The 17597-nt window shown below is 43.5% G+C and overlaps 1 protein-coding gene across 2 annotated transcripts in view; it reads right to left on the reverse strand.

Moving 5' to 3' along the window:
- LOC140105206 (FRAS1-related extracellular matrix protein 1-like) overlaps positions 1-17597 on the reverse strand; it is a 147063-nt gene that overhangs the window by 71831 nt on the left and 57635 nt on the right. For both annotated transcript variants that reach the window (XM_072129162.1, XM_072129163.1), the window contains one exon: positions 12978-13173. In XM_072129162.1, coding sequence (XP_071985263.1) covers positions 12978-13173 — 196 coding nt within the window. The remainder of the gene's footprint in view (positions 1-12977; positions 13174-17597) is intronic.

Below are 17597 nucleotides of genomic sequence, written 5' to 3' on the forward strand. Positions count from 1 at the left end.
ATCACTATGTGTCACCTATGTCATGTATCACTATGTGTCACCTATGTCATGTATCACTATGTGTCACCTATGTCATGTATCACTATGTGTCCCCTATGTCATGTATCACTATGTGTCCCCTATGTCATGTATCACTATGTGTCACCTATGTCATGTATCACTATGTGTCACCTATGTCATGTATCATGTATCACTATGTGTCCCCTATGTCATGTATCACTATGTGTCACCTATGTCATGTATCACTATGTGTCCCCTATGTCATGTATCACTATGTGTCCCCTATGTCATGTATCACTATGTGTCACCTATGTCATGTATCACTATGTGTCACCTATGTCATGTATCACTATGTGTCACCTATGTCATGTATCACTATGTGTCACCTATGTCATGTATCACTATGTGTCCCCTATGTCATGTATCACTATGTGTCCCCTATGTCATGTATCACTATGTGTCCCCTATGTCATGTATCACTATGCGTCACCTATGTCATGTATCATGTATCACTATGTGTCACCTATGTCATGTATCACTATGTGTCCCCTATGTCATGTATCATGTATCACTATGTGTCACCTATGTCATGTATCATGTATCACTATGTGTCCCCTATGTCATGTATCACTATGTGTCACCTATGTCATGTATCATGTATCACTATGTGTCACCTATGTCATGTATCATGTATCACTATGTGTCCCCTATGTCATGTATCACTATGTGTCCCCTATGTCATGTATCACTATGTGTCACCTATGTCATGTATCATGTATCACTATGTGTCACCTATGTCATGTATCACTATGTGTCACCTATGTCATGTATCATGTATCACTATGTGTCACCTATGTCATGTATCATGTATCACTACGTGTCACCTATGTCATGTATCACTATGTGTCACCTATGTCATGTATCACTATGTGTCACCTATGTCATGTATCATGTATCACTATGTGTCCCCTATGTCATGTATCACTATGTGTCACCTATGTCATGTATCACTATGTGTCCCCTATGTCATGTATCACTATGTGTCACCTATGTCATGTATCACTATGTGTCCCCTATGTCATGTATCACTATGTGTCACCTATGTCATGTATCACTATGTGTCACCTATGTCATGTATCACTATGTGTCACCTATGTCATGTATCACTATGTGTCACCTATGTCATGTATCACTATGTGTCCCCTATGTCATGTATCACTATGTGTCACCTATGTCATGTATCACTATGTGTCCCCTATGTCATGTATCATGTATCACTATGTGTCACCTATGTCATGTATCATGTATCACTATGTGTCACCTATGTCATGTATCACTATGTGTCACCTATGTCATGTATCATGTATCACTATGTGTCACCTATGTCATGTATCATGTATCACTATGTGTCACCTATGTCATGTATCATGTATCACTATGTGTCCCCTATGTCATGTATCATGTATCACTATGTGTCACCTATGTCATGTATCATGTATCACTATGTGTCCCCTATGTCATGTATCACTATGTGTCACCTATGTCATGTATCACTATGTGTCACCTATGTCATGTATCATGTATCACTATGTGTCCCCTATGTCATGTATCATGTATCACTATGTGTCACCTATGTCATGTATCATGTATCACTATGTGTCCCCTATGTCATGTATCATGTTTCACTATGTGTCACCTATGTCTTGTATCATGTATCACTATGTGTCACCTGTGTCATGTATCACTATGTGTCACCTATGTCATGTATCATGTATCACTATGTGTCACCTATGTCATGTATCACTATGTGTCACCTATGTCATGTATCACTATGTGTCCCCTATGTCATGTATCACTATGTGTCCCCTATGTCATGTATCACTATGCGTCACCTATGTCATGTATCACTATGTGTCACCTATGTCATGTATCACTATGTGTCACCTATGTCATGTATCACTATGTGTCACCTATGTCATGTATCACTATGTGTCACCTATGTCATGTATCACTATGCGTCACCTATGTCATGTATCACTATGTGTCACCTATGTCATGTATCACTATGTGTCACCTATGTCATGTATCACTATGTGTCACCTATGTCATGTATCACTATGTGTCACCTATGTCATGTATCACTATGTGTCCCCTATGTCATGTATCACTATGTGTCACCTATGTCATGTATCACTATGTGTCACCTATGTCATGTATCACTATGTGTCACCTATGTCATGTATCACTATGTGTCACCTATGTCATGTATCATGTATCACTATGTGTCACCTATGTCATGTATCACTATGTGTCACCTATGTCATGTATCACTATGTGTCCCCTATGTCATGTATCACTATGTGTCCCCTATGTCATGTATCACTATGCGTCACCTATGTCATGTATCACTATGTGTCACCTATGTCATGTATCACTATGTGTCACCTATGTCATGTATCATGTATCACTATGTGTCCCCTATGTCATGTATCACTATGTGTCACCTATGTCATGTATCACTATGTGTCACCTATGTCATGTATCACTATGTGTCACCTATGTCATGTATCACTATGTGTCACCTATGTCATGTATCATGTATCACTATGTGTCCCCTATGTCATGTATCACTATGTGTCCCCTATGTCATGTATCACTATGTGTCACCTATGTCATGTATCACTATGTGTCCCCTATGTCATGTATCACTATGTGTCCCCTATGTCATGTATCACTATGTGTCACCTATGTCATGTATCACTATGTGTCACCTATGTCATGTATCATGTATCACTATGTGTCACCTATGTCATGTATCATGTATCACTATGTGTCCCCTATGTCATGTATCACTATGTGTCACCTATGTCATGTATCACTATGTGTCACCTATGTCATGTATCACTATGTGTCACCTATGTCATGTATAACTATGTGTCACATATGTCATGTATCACTATGTGTCACCTATGTCATGTATCACTATGTGTCACCTATGTCATGTATCATGTATCACTATGTGTCACCTATGTCATGTATCATGTATCACTATGTGTCACCTATGTCATGTATCACTATGTGTCACCTATGTCATGTATCACTATGTGTCCCCTATGTCATATATCACTATGTGTCACCTATGTCATGTATCACTATGTGTCACCTATGTCATGTATCACTATGTGTCACCTATGTCATGTATCACTATGTGTCACCTATGTCATGTATCACTATGTGTCACCTATGTCATGTATCATGTATCACTATGTGTCACCTATGTCATGTATCACTATGTGTCACCTATGTCATGTATCACTATGTGTCACCTATGTCATGTATCACTATGTGTCACCTATGTCATGTATCACTATGTGTCCCCTATGTCATGTATCACTATGTGTCACCTATGTCATATATCACTATGTGTCACCTATGTCATGTATCACTATGTGTCACCTATGTCATGTATCACTATGTGTCACCTATGTCATGTATCACTATGTGTCACCTATGTCATGTATCACTATGTGTCACCTATGTCATGTATCACTATGTGTCCCCTATGTCATGTATCACTATGTGTCACCTATGTCATGTATCACTATGTGTCACCTATGTCATGTATCACTATGTGTCACCCATGTCATGTATCACTATGTGTCACCTATGTCATGTATCATGTATCACTATGTGTCCCCTATGTCATGTATCACTATGTGTCACCTATGTCATGTATCACTATGTGTCACCTATGTCATGTATCACTATGTGTCACCTATGTCATGTATCACTATGTGTCACCTATGTCATGTATCACTATGTGTCACACATGGGACACATCTGTGTAATACAGTGTAAGGACATGTGATCTCCTGCTGACGTGTCCTTACAGTGTACGGCCAAAAACGTGATGTGAACCTTTACATAAACGCATGGAATTTGGCCACAAAACAAACGATTGAAAACTGCTGAATTTAGACTAAACCAATAAATTGTACCAAATTTTAACCAAGTAAAACATATGAACTAATTACAATTTACATGTTAAAACAGGGTCAAAAGAAGAAAAAACGTAACCATTTAAATAATTACATTCCATCCTCTCAGCTGAGCACTATCTATAGCCTGTGCCTACCAGGCCGGACCTGTGCAGGGGGCACGGCCAGCAGGTCAGCGGCTGCCCTGGGGCGTACAGTACGCGGGCTACAACTGTGCACCACCCCGGAGCTTCCTGATAAATCCAGCGTGTGCCAGGAGGGGGGATGTATGACAAATGTGCTCCTATATGTCCCAATAAAATTTATGTTTTGCATCTTCTCTATGTCATGTATCATTGGGGGCGTGTATTAATTTGGGCGCAGGGTGGTGCTGGAAACGTACTATAGTTTTCAGTGTGATGTAAATTTGTGGCGCAAGGGAATAATGATATGGCCCATGGACAGGTTTAGAACTGTCTCCCCATTCATGAAGGTGAAACAGGACTCCCTAGACCTGCTTTTAGCTCCTCTGATTATGCACCAAAACCTGCGCGCATCTGAAAAATAGAAGAGCTGGAAATGTGCTGGATTCTCAAGCGTTGACACAATTACTGTATAAATAAGGCGCAACAGGCGCAGCAAAGGAAAAAGAACCCGCCAGTTCTCCGTTTAAAAGGCGATAATAATAAATGCCCCCCATTACATATGACTATTTTTCTGTATATAATGGGGCTTATTTACTAAGGGTCCGCGGATTGCACTTTTGTCCGATTTTCGAATTTTTGTGGGATTTGCGCCGCTGTGACAGGTATTTAACTGGGGATTGTGTCGCATGCGATCAAATTGTGGCGCACCGGCGCTGGCTTTCATGTGACAGAAATGGGGTGTGGGGGGGCGTGCAGTCGGACGCTCCAACTGATTTGGATTCAGCGCGGGATTTAGCTTTCAAATTGTGTCGGAAGACAGTGCACTTACATGCACCGGGAAGAAGAAGGTGAACTCCGGGGACCTGAGCGGGGAAGTGACACATGCAGGATATCAGGCACAGGATCTTAGTGACTCCCCGCACAGCGCATTATACACGGACAATGCACTTACATGCACCGGGAAGAAGAAGGTGAACTCCGGGGACCTGAGCGGGGAAGCGGCACATGCAGGATTTCAGGCGCAGGATCTTAGTGACTCCCCGCACAGGACATTATACACGGACAATGCACTTACATGCACCAGGAAGAAGAAGGTGAACTCCGGGGACCTGAGCGGGGAAGTGACACATGCAGGATATCGGGCGCACGATCTTAGTGACTCCCCGCACAGCACATTATACACGGACAATGCACTTACATGCACCAGGAAGAAGAAGGTGAACTTCGGGGACCTGAGCGGGGAAGCGACACATGCAGGATATCGGGCGCAGGATCTTAGTGACTCCCCGCACAGCGCATTATACACGGACAATGCACTTACATGCACCAGGAAGAAGAAGGTGAACTCCGGGGACCTGAGCGGGGAAGCGACACATGCAGGATATTGGGCGCACGATCTTAGTGACTCCTCGCACAGCGCATTATACACGGACAATGCACTTACATGCACCAGGAAGAAGAAGGTGAACTCCAGGGACCTGAGCGGGGAAGCGACACATGCAGGATATTGGGAGCACGATCTTAGTGACTCCCCGCACAGCGCATTATACACGGACAATGCACTTACATGCACCAGGAAGAAGAAGGTGAACTCCAGGGACCTGAGCGGGGAAGCGACACATGCAGGATATTGGGAGCACGATCCTAGTGAATCGCAGCAGATGTGCATTCCGGTCGGACAATGCACTTTCGGGGATCGCGCAGGATGGGTAAGTAAATGTGCCCCATCGTATAGTATCATTGCTAATTAACTTGTATTATTCAGTACAGTATCACTGATATATCCCTCTACCACAGTGATGGCAAACCTTTTAGAAACCGAGTGCCCAAACTGCAACCCAAACCCATTTATTTATTGAAAAGTGCCAACACAGCAATTCAAGCTTTAAAGGAAACCTACCACTTAAAAGTGGTAGTTCTTACACATATATACGTGGCACCAGCTCAGGGTGAGTTGGTGTCGGAGCATATTTTTATTAATAGAATAAAGCCCCTATCGCCGATTTATAAGTTATATTAACTTATATCTCGGCGCATCGCACTAGAGCATGGCGCACCCGTTCGTGCGCTGGATTCTGAAGTGCTGGAGAGTCGGTGACGTCCCCGAGCTCTCCGGCACACGCGCGCCTGCGCAACTTAGCACAGCCCGTTTCCCCTTGCTAAGTTGTGCAGGCGCGCGTGTGCCGGAGAGCTCGGTGACATCAGTGGCGCCGTGCCCTAGTGCGGTGCGCCTAGATATAAGTTAATATAACTTATAAATCGGCGATAGGGGCTTTATTCTACTAATAAAAATATGCTCCGGCACCAGATCACCCTGGTGCCCAACAGCAGAATAGTGAGTGTAGCCCTGGGGTATGATACAGGATGTAACTCAGGATCAGTACAGGATAAGTAATGTCATGTATGTACACAGTGACTGCACCAGCAGCAGAATAGTGAGTGCAGCTCTGGGGTATAATACAGGATGTAACTCAGGATCAGTACAGGATAAGTAATGTCATGTATGTACAGTGACTGCACCAGCAGCAGAATAGTGAGTGCAGCTCTGGAGTATAATACAGGATGTAACTCAGGATCAGTACAGGATAAGTAATGTCATGTATGTACACAGTGACTGCACCAGCAGAATAGTGAGTGCAGCTCTGGAGTATAATACAGGATGTAACTCAGGATCAGTACAGGATAAGTAATGTCATGTATATGCACAGTGACTGCACCAGCAGCAGAATAGTGAGTGCAGCTCTGGGGTATAATACAGGATGTAACTCAGGATCAGTACAGGATAAGTAATGTCATGTATGTACAGTGACTGCACCAGCAGCAGAATAGTAAGTGCAGCTCTGGGGTATAATACAGGATGTAACTCAGGATCAGTACAGGATAAGTAATGTCATGTATGTACACAGTGACTGCACCAGCAGCAGAATAGTGAGTGCAGCTCTGGAGTATAATACAAGATGTAACTCAGGATCAGTACAGGATAAGTAATGTCATGTATGTACACAGTGACTGCACCAGCAGCAGAATAGTGAGTGCAGCTCTGGAGTATAATACAGGATGTAACTCAGGATCAGTACAGGATAAGTAATGTCATGTATATGCACAGTGACTGCACCAGCAGCAGAATAGTGAGTGCAGCTCTGGGGTATAATACAGGATGTAACTCAGGATCAGTACAGGATAAGTAATGTCATGTATGTACAGTGACTGCACCAGCAGCAGAATAGTGAGTGCAGCTCTGGGGTATAATACAGGATGTAACTCAGGATCAGTACAGGATAAGTAATGTCATGTATGTACAGTGACTGCACCAGCAGCAGAATAGTGAGTGCAGCTCTGGAGTATAATACTGGATGTAACTCAGGATCAGTACAGGATAAGTAATGTCATGTATGTACACAGTGACTCCTCCAGCAGAATAGTGAGTGCAGCTCTGGAGTATAATATAGGATGTAACTCGGGATCAGTACAGGATAAGTAATGTCATGTATGTACACAGTGACTGCACCAGCAGCAGAATAGTGAGTGCAGCTCTGGGGTATAATACAGGATGTAACTCAGGATCAGTACAGGATAAGTAATGTCATGTATGTACAGTGACTGCACCAGCAGCAGAATAGTGAGTGCAGCTCTGGAGTATAATACAGGATGTAACTCAGGATCAGTACAGGATAAGTAATGTCATGTATGTACACAGTGACTGCACCAGCAGCAGAATAGTGAGTGCAGCTCTGGAGTATAATACAGGATGTAACTCAGGATCAGTACAGGATAAGTAATGTCATGTATATGCACAGTGACTGCACCAGCAGCAGAATAGTGAGTGCAGCTCTGGGGTATAATACAGGATGTAACTCAGGATCAGTACAGGATAAGTAATGTCATGTATGTACAGTGACTGCACCAGCAGCAGAATAGTGAGTGCAGCTCTGGGGTATAATACAGGATGTAACTCAGGATCAGTACAGGATAAGTAATGTCATGTATGTACACAGTGACTGCACCAGCAGCAGAATAGTGAGTGCAGCTCTGGAGTATAATACAGGATGTAACTCAGGATCAGTACAGGATAAGTAATGTCATGTATGTACACAGTGACTGCACCAGCAGCAGAATAGTGAGTGCAGCTCTGGGGTATAATACAGGATGTAACTCAGGATCAGTACAGGATAAGTAATGTCATGTATGTACACAGTGACTGCACCAGCAGCAGAATAGTGAGTGCAGCTCTGGGGTATAATACAGGATGTAACTCAGGATCAGTACAGGATAAGTAATGTCATGTATGTACACAGTGACTGCACCAGCAGCAGAATAGTGAGTGCAGAATGAGTACAGAATATATTCTTGCTTCTATATTATTGTAATAAGGCCCAGGCTTTGACAAAATAAAAACTTTTTTTGCTTTAAAAAAATAGAAATAAATTGTCTATGACTTTCCTCCTGTAGCCGAGGTCCTTGTGATTTCCTCCCTTGGCTCTTGTACATTGTGAGCTCCTGAATAGGGACACAATGCGTTAAATGCTTTCGCTTCCAGCCTGGATGTTGTTAAGCAGATCCAGGCTTTATTATGTCGCGCAGCTTATTGGTTTTGGCAGAGGATTCCTAATTATATTAAAAGTGATGACGGACAAAGAACTTGGGGAGCAACAAGCTGCGTTTGGCCGGATTCTCTGCTGTAAAACCTTTGAAACCAATTTGAATGCGCGGTCACATCACAGGAGTGTATGGAGGGGCGCCTGGGGGTGCCCACTGCTGAGATCAGACTATTAGCCCAGAACCAGCAGATTACAGGGGCCCCGATCGAAGGATGCTCATAGACGCGCGGCGAGCCTGACATATGGAGTCGCAGGGATGGTCCACATTATACGCTGGATGCGTCTGACTACGTGTCGTTAATATTGAGGCCTCGTTCTTACTGAGCCCTGACTTAACATTCTGAAATCAGCGATCGATACAAATGTAACAAATTGTTTGTAAATAGAACAATGTAAACAAATTGGTAAAATTATCAAAGCTACATAGCGACCCAGACTTCACAATATTTGTAGACAATTAAAGGGATTGTCCATGATTTTTTTTTGATGCGCTATCCTCTGGATAGGACAACAATATCATTGTAAGGCCTCATTCACATGGCCGTATGGGCATACGTCGCATATACATCCCCCATAGGCCGGCAATGTGCTTGTGGCGCCGTAGGGGAGCGGTAAAATGCTGTTCCGTAGCCATGAAAATATAGGATCTTTTCTCGGCATATGGCACCGTGCGCCATTTACATCGCTATGGAGAGGGGCGGGGGTGAGCGGCGTTCACCCCTCCTCCTCTCCCGGGCGCTGACGTGTGCCCGCCGTGCTATGGTAAGGCGTGCAACGTCTGTGTGTGAAAGTAGCCTAAGGCTTTGCATTGGTCAGATGTTTCGGTCCAGCACAACACTGTTATAAGAGAGAATGGATCTATGTTCTGTGTAGTGCCCGGAGCCATAACTGCAGACCCAGATCTTATCTACTTTCTATCTATTTGGAAAATCCCCAGGGATCTGGGGTAAGAATAAAAGATTCTCGTAACTCTCTCGTACTTTCAGTTTTGAGCCTTGTGCCTGACAAGAAGTTCCAGTTAAGCTGACAGTTCATGTTTAGTCTCCCTGCAGCACTCCCGCAGGATGAATGAAGTATTGCACAGTGTCTATGCACATCAATGGGTCATCTGTGTAATGCTGAGCAGGACAGGTCCTCCAGAGCACACTCTGGTCAAGAGATGAGTAGCCCCTCTATTAGAGTGAAGTAGACCAAGGACTTGGGCGAGGACATGAGCAGACTGGACTGGATTCTGAAGAAGATGACCATCTCGGAATCTGATCCACCATCTGCATGTAACACTTTGACAGAACATTCACAACTAAATCCACTAGGAAAAAACAAATACATCTGGATGTACCCTTAAAGGGGTTGTCAGCAATAAGACAAAGTTTATACATTAACACATACATACAGTATATACACACATTTATATACATTTATTCTACACTCATTTATACATTTTTACAAACATACATACATGTATACACTTATATGCACCCATTTATACACTCAAATATTTCTACACTTTTACATACAGTATATATACGTACTACACACACATATAGGGGGTCATTTACTAAGAGCCCGATTCGCGTTTTCCCAACGTGTTACCCGAATATTTACAATTTGCACCGATTTTTCCTGAATTGCCCCGGGTTTTTGGCGCATGCGAACGGATTGTATCTCAGCGGCGCCGGCATGCATGCGACGGAAATCGGAGACGTGGCTGAAAGAAAACACAACTAATTTGGAAAAACAGCCGCATTTTAAAAAAAAAGTGGCGATGGACACCTGCTTACCTTCACTCGGCCCGGCTTGGTGAACTCCAGTGCATTCAGCGCAGCAGCGACACCTGGTGGACGTCGGAGGAACTGCTGGAAGACCCGAATCCACTGCAGAGAATGCACCGCTGGATCGCGAATGGACCGAGTAAGTAAACCTGCCCCACAGTCTATACACACCCTATATACACATGCATACAGTATATACAGCATATACACATACATACAGTATATACACCATACAGCATATATACACACATTTTTATACTTATATACACACATATTAGTTCTACACACACATATTTACACTTTTACAAACATATATACATATATACACTTATACGCACACATTTATATACTTATAAATATTTATACACTTATACATACAGTATATACAGCACATACACACATACATACAGTATATATACACCATACAGCATATACACTCATTTATATACTTATGTACACACATATATTTATACACTTTTACAAACATACATACATGTAAACACTCATACACACACATTCATGCAGTCATATATACATTTATACACTTGATCTTCACCAAATCGTCAGCCCTTTATTATAATGACACATCAATTTCACCCTAACTTTTAGTTTGACTGAAAATCATGAAATTGGTAAAATTCTAATTTTTCTCAATCCTAACTATAGCAACCTTTACATTCAGCTATTTTACGCCCTTTGGTGGAGCCGCGCAGTGATTACCGTGAATTAACGGATTATCTCGAGCACCAGTTGGCAATCAACTGGCCCTAAAAAAAAAAAAAAAGTAAAAAAAAAATTGCACAAAACCCCCCCCCAAAAAAAAGTTGCAGCTGTTTACTAATAAATAAAGCCTCAGCTGTAAGAAAAATAAATGAGATGCGTCTAATTGGCGGCAGAACGAGCCCCTCGCTCTTTATTCCAATGTTGTGGGTTTTCTCTGTGATGTCAGGGAGCGCGGCGTCCTGACAAAGTGGTTTGGAATCGCAGTTTGCAGATGGTGCCGATGGTTCTAGCAGTTGTATTCTAGATGAATGGGAATTTTTTTTTTTGTTTTTGTCAGAGGGCCCCCCCCCCCCCCTCCAGAAAACTATTCCCTTTACCCCTCCACCCCCTGGGAATTAGCAGTGTCTGACTCTCTGGTGCCAACCTCTCAGTGGCAACATAGTTTCAAATTTAAAAACATTCTATCATTGTCCCAAATTGTTACATTTCTAGCCAAAGTGCCCTCAGATTTACATTTAGTTTTAATTTTATGCAAGTATCATGTGCACAAAATCGGGTTCCTGAGTATAATTTAATTTCACATTTAACTTAAAAATTCACTTTAACATCATTTAAATTCAATATAAAAATGTGGAAAAAATCTCATTTTATCGATTCAACATGTGAATATTTCAGACTATAAAATAACAGAAAAACAACAACAAAACAATCAAAATTACTTGGAAAACGTCCTATAATAATTTTATTTATTGGGCTATTTTAAAGATACTTCCTGTGGAAATTTAATTAGTAAAGTGAATGAGTTATTTATTAATAAAAGTTTTCAAAAAGAATAATTTAATAATTGATTAAATATAAACAAATCATTTATCGGGAAATAAATTTGCTTAAATAAGCAAAAAAAAAAAAAACACCGGAAAAGAAATCGGAATTTTCTGTGCAGAAAATATGTTAATTAGGTAAGACCAGAAAAAAATACTGAAAAATATAGATTTTTTTTAAAGTATATAATTAAATAAATTATTTTTTACAAATATATATTCAGTCAATAATTTCTCATCAATTGAAATGATTATTGATTTTAGAACTGCATTTATTTTATTTTTAAATTTTTAACTATTTTATGAATGTTACAAATAATATACATTCAAATGAACCCTTTATTTGTTTTTTTTTTTATTTAATTGATTATATATTTTTAACTATAAATAAATTGACCCAAATTATTTACGGAAATGACTTGTTTCTTATATAATTTGACTTAATTCATTAATAATATGATTCAAACTAAAAAGCTAAATATTTTATTTCTTTATTCTGTTTTCTTTTCTTTTAATTCATTTAATGCATTAAAAAAATTCATTTAAATGAATCCATAAAGTATTCTAAATTTTGAAACATTTTTTAAAATATCTCCCCCCCCCCCATATTAATTCCAATCCTGGGTATTTGCCACACGTGGGAAATTTTTTTTTTGCTATTATCTAAATAATTGGACTTGTTGACTGGTCGCCATGGAAATGATACAGATGGCCCCTCGGGAAGGGCCAATGAATACAGACCCGCAATTGTCGCCCGTCTTGTAAACTTGACTCCTGGATGCAGCAATGCGGATAATGGACACTGGGATCATTTGCATGTCTGCGGAGGGATCCCGGGGCAGGAGAGACATGGACTTGTCTGCTCTTTATACAATGTTACAATGTTGCGTCCGTCTGACTCGGATACAAGACGCATAAGGCCCCGACCCATAGAACTTACCTCTCTCTATGTTCAAAATGGAGATGAAGAAAGTTTGCGGAGTGGCATTGTGTTCCCCATCTGTCACGTAGAATCGGAAGCTGTCATGTCCCCGACATCCCAGAATTATGGTGTGAAAATACCAGAGAAGGTTCATGTCCACCTCATCCTGCGTGAAATTCATGCCGGCGTAGAGAGTGACCCAAGACGAGTCCACCTGAGGGATCAAAGCGAAGGTGAAGGAAATCTACCATCAGAATCCATCCTGATAAACCAGGGACATTACTCCTAGATCCAGGCACCGGGACTGTGGGATCTTCTTATATACGTTATCGATGGCCTTTTATAAGTATACAAAATAATGAATTATGCCTGAAGAGCTATGGGAGGTGTTACCAGAGCCCCTCCATGCTGTAGCTTCACAGTCTGTTACACTGTGCAGGAGCACTTCCTCCCTCACACCAGGTCTTCTGCTGCAGTGAAATTATATCAGGCAGAGGGAGGGGGAAGAGCTGAGGGAACAGGAAGGGGAGAGACAGTGTAACAACCTGATAAGTTGCAGCATGGAGGGGCTCTGGTAACATCCCCAAAAGGCACTTCAGGCTCATTGGCATATTTTTTAGAAGGAAGGAGACCATGGATAACACATATAAGAAGATCCCACAGTCCCGGTGCCCGGATCTATGAGTAATGTCCCTGGTTTATCAGGATGGATTGTGATGGGAGATTTCCTTTAAGGTGCGTTCATACGTTCAGTTTTTCAGATGCAGTTTTTTTTTTTTTTTATGTCCAAACCAGGAGTGGAGTTAAAAAAGAGGGGGAGCAGCTTCTCTCAGTGATATTCTCTCATCCATTATCATCTGCACCTGCTTTTGGTTTCAAAAACTGCATCTGAAAAACTGAACGTGTGAACACACTCTGAGGAAATGGAGGAGCAGTTATGGGAGTGTTCACACGTTGCGGTTTAATGTGCACCACAATCAGTTATGAGGGGGTTTTAGAGGCAGTTATTTGTTTTAGCAGGTGAAAGACATGAACTAAACAGGTAAATACAGGTTTCCCATTCAAATTCACGTCCTCACTTCATGTCTTTCACCTGTAACTGCACCTAAAATCACCTGTGAACTAGAGGAGTCAGGATTAGTCTGTATTACAATACTGTAACAATGAAAGAAATACAAAATACTTATTAAAGTCTAATGTGTTTACAGCTCAAATGCAGAGCTATGTGTCTCCATGGTTACAGACTACAAACAGCTCTGGCTTTCTCCTGCTTGATGCTAAGTTGTATTCAGTAGGATGTCAGCAGCAAAGCGGGGTGTAGTATGGCTGCAGGATCATTTTAAAAATAAGAGGGCCCCCCCTTCACCCTCATGGAATGTAAGCTCTTGTGAGTAGGGCTCTCATCCCCATTGTTTCTTATGACCAGGTTATTGCTCTTTAATGGCCTGTTTCGACATTAAGCGCTTCTATAATTGATGGCATCATCTTTGATCATCATTAGTGCAGGAGGCCAGGTAGAGGTAAATGCAGCAGAGTAGTTCTCACTGCTGCCGGGTCCTCTCCTGCTGCTCCACTCTGTCCTCACTGCTCCCAAGTCCTCTCCTGCTGCTCCACTCTGTCCTCACTGCTCCCAAGTCCTCTCCTGCGGCTCCGCTCTGTGTCCTCACTGCTCCCAAGTCCTCTCCTGACGCTCTACTCTGTGTCCTCACAGCTCCCAGGTCCTCTCCTGCTGCTCCGCTCTGTCCTCACTGCTCCCAAGTCCTCTCCTGCTGCTCCACTCTGTGTCCTCACTGCTCCCATGTCCTCTCCTGCTGCTCTGCTCTGTGTCCTCACTGCTGCCGGGTCCTCTCCTGCTGCTCCGCTCTGTGTCCTCACTGCTGCTGGGTCTTCTCCTGCTGCTCCGCTCTGTGTCCTCACTGCTGCCGGGTCCTCTCCTGCTGCTCCACTCTGTCCTCACTGCTCCAAGGTCCTCTCCTGCTGCTCCACTCTGTGTCCTCACTGCTGCCGGGTTTTGTCCTGCGGCTCCGCTCTGTGTCCTCACTGCTCCCAATTCCTCTCCTGACGCTCTACTCTGTGTCCTCACTGCTCCCAATTCCTCTCCTGACGCTCTACTCTGTGTCATCACTGCTGCTGGGTCCTCTTTTGATGCTCCGCTCTGTGTCCTCACTGCTCCCAGGTCCTCTACTGCTGCTCCGCTCTGTGTCCTCACAGCTCCCAGGTCCTTTCCTGCCGCTCTGTGTCCTCACTGCTCCCAGGTCCTCTCCTGCTGCTCCGCTCTGTGTCCTCACTGCTGCTGGGTCTTCTCCTGCTGCTCTGCTCTGTGTCCTCACTGCTCCCAGGTCCTCTCCTGCTGCGCTGCTCTGTGTCCACACTGCTACTGGCTCTTCTCCTGCTGCTCCATTCTGTGTCCTCACTGCTGCCGGGTCCTTTCCTGCTGCTCCGCTCTGTGTCCTCTCTGCTCCCGGGTCCTTTCCTGCTGCGCTCCCTCTGTGTCCACATTGCTACTAGCTATTCTCCTGCTGCTCCATTCTGTGTCCTCACTGCTGCCGGGTCCCCTCCTGCTGCACCGCTCTGTGTCCTCTCTGCTCCCGGGTCCTTTCCTGCTGCGCTCCCTCTGTGTCCACACTGCTACTAGCTATTCTCCTGCTGCTCCATTCTGTGTCCTCACTGCTGCCGGGTCCCCTCCTGCTGCACCGCTCTGTGTCCAGGTCATATGATTGGCACAAGAAGAGATCAATGAGATTGTTGGGGCTGATATAATAGGACTGAGGTGCCTTGTAGTGGGGTAATAGTGACTGTATGCTGAGCTCTAATATGTATTACTGTGATGGCACGGGTGTCAGGGGTGCATTGTGATTGGCACTGGATGGGGGGGTCACAGTAACCGGGTACCACGGCCCTGGCACAGTTATGACATATTGGGGCACATTTGCTTACCCGGTGCATTCGCGATCCAGCGGCGCGTTCTCTGCGGTGGATTCGGGTCTTCCGTCTATTCACTAAGGCAGTTCCTCCGACGTCCACCAGGTGTCGCTGCTGCGCTGAAGTCCGCCGAGGCCCGCCGGAGTTCACGATCCTATACTTGGTGAAGGTAAGTGCGTGTCCAGCGGCACTTTTTTTTTTTTTTTTTAAATGCGGCAGTTTTTCCAAATCTGTCGGGTTTTCGGTTCGGCCACGACCCCAATTTCCGTCGCGTGCATCCCGGCGCCGATGCGCCACAATCCGATCTCGTGCGCCAAAATCCCGGGGCAATTCAGGAAAAATCAGCACAAATCGGAAATATTGGGGTAACACGTCTGGTTGACAGCAACCAGAGATATTTCCTCTAAACCGATACAGAAAAAGGATCACAAAGTTTTTCTTCTTTAGCAGAAACTGTGATTCACCTTTATAAGATTTTTTTGATTTTCATCTTATTCTATGAGAATAAGTGACAATATGAGAGAATGTTCCCTCTCACATCTTCTCCCTTTATTCCCAAACCTATAAAAATGCAGAAATCTATCAACTGACACATCTATAAAATGTGGACATCTGTCCGTGCCGTATGGCTAATATCCTATATACAATGCAACCCTGTGTAATGGGGTGCCCTGGATATGTGCGGGGGAGTATGGGAACATCAACACCGGAATATTCCGTGGGAATCAATGTAGAACATCAAAGAGAAACGAAAGACATAAACATAAATACAGGAACACAAAACAAAACAGCACAAAACATAGAGTCACCTGATACACATGTAGATACATATTACACAGAAGTGCACAAAACACCTACACACATTACATAGACATATACACATAATACTCACCTACATGACAAGTATAGATACACACAATACAAAATCACTACACAGACACTAAGCAGACACTCACATCGTATACACATAATACCCACCAATACACACATTACATAGATACACATAATACATGCGGCACTGTGACTGGTATTGTTATGGGGCTCTGCGGCTGGTGTTATTATGGGGCACTGCGGATGGTATTATTATGGGGCACTGCGGATGGTATTATTATGGGGCACTGTGGCTGGTGTTATTATGGGGCACTGTGGCTGGTGTTATTATGAGGCACTGTGGCTGGCGTTATTATGGGGCACTGCGGATGGTATTATTATGGGGCACTGCGGCTGGTATCATTATGGGGCACTGCGGCTGGTGTTATTATGGGGCACTGCGGCTGGTATTATTATGGGGCACTGTGGCTGGTATTATTATGGGGCACTGTGGCTTGCGTTATTATGGGGCACTGCGGCTGGTATTATTATGGGGCACTGTGGCTGGTATTATTATGGGGCACTGTGGCTGGTATTATTATGGGGCACTGTGGCTGGTATTATTATGGGGCACTGTGGCTGGTATTATTATGGGGCACTGCGGCTTGCGTTATTATGGGGCACTGCGGCTTGCGTTATTATGGGGCACTGCGGCTGGTATTATTATGGGGCACTGTGGCTGGTATTATTATGGGGCACTGTGGCTGGTATTATTATGGGGCACTGTGGCTTGCGTTATTATGGGGCACTGCGGCCGGTATTATTATGGGGCATTGTGGCCGGTATTATTATGGGGCACTGCGGCTGGTATTATTATGGGGCACTGTGGCTTGCGTTATTATGGGG

The sequence above is a fragment of the Engystomops pustulosus genome, chromosome 10 (assembly GCF_040894005.1).
Source record: "Engystomops pustulosus chromosome 10, aEngPut4.maternal, whole genome shotgun sequence".
Lineage (NCBI taxonomy): Eukaryota > Metazoa > Chordata > Amphibia > Anura > Leptodactylidae > Engystomops > Engystomops pustulosus.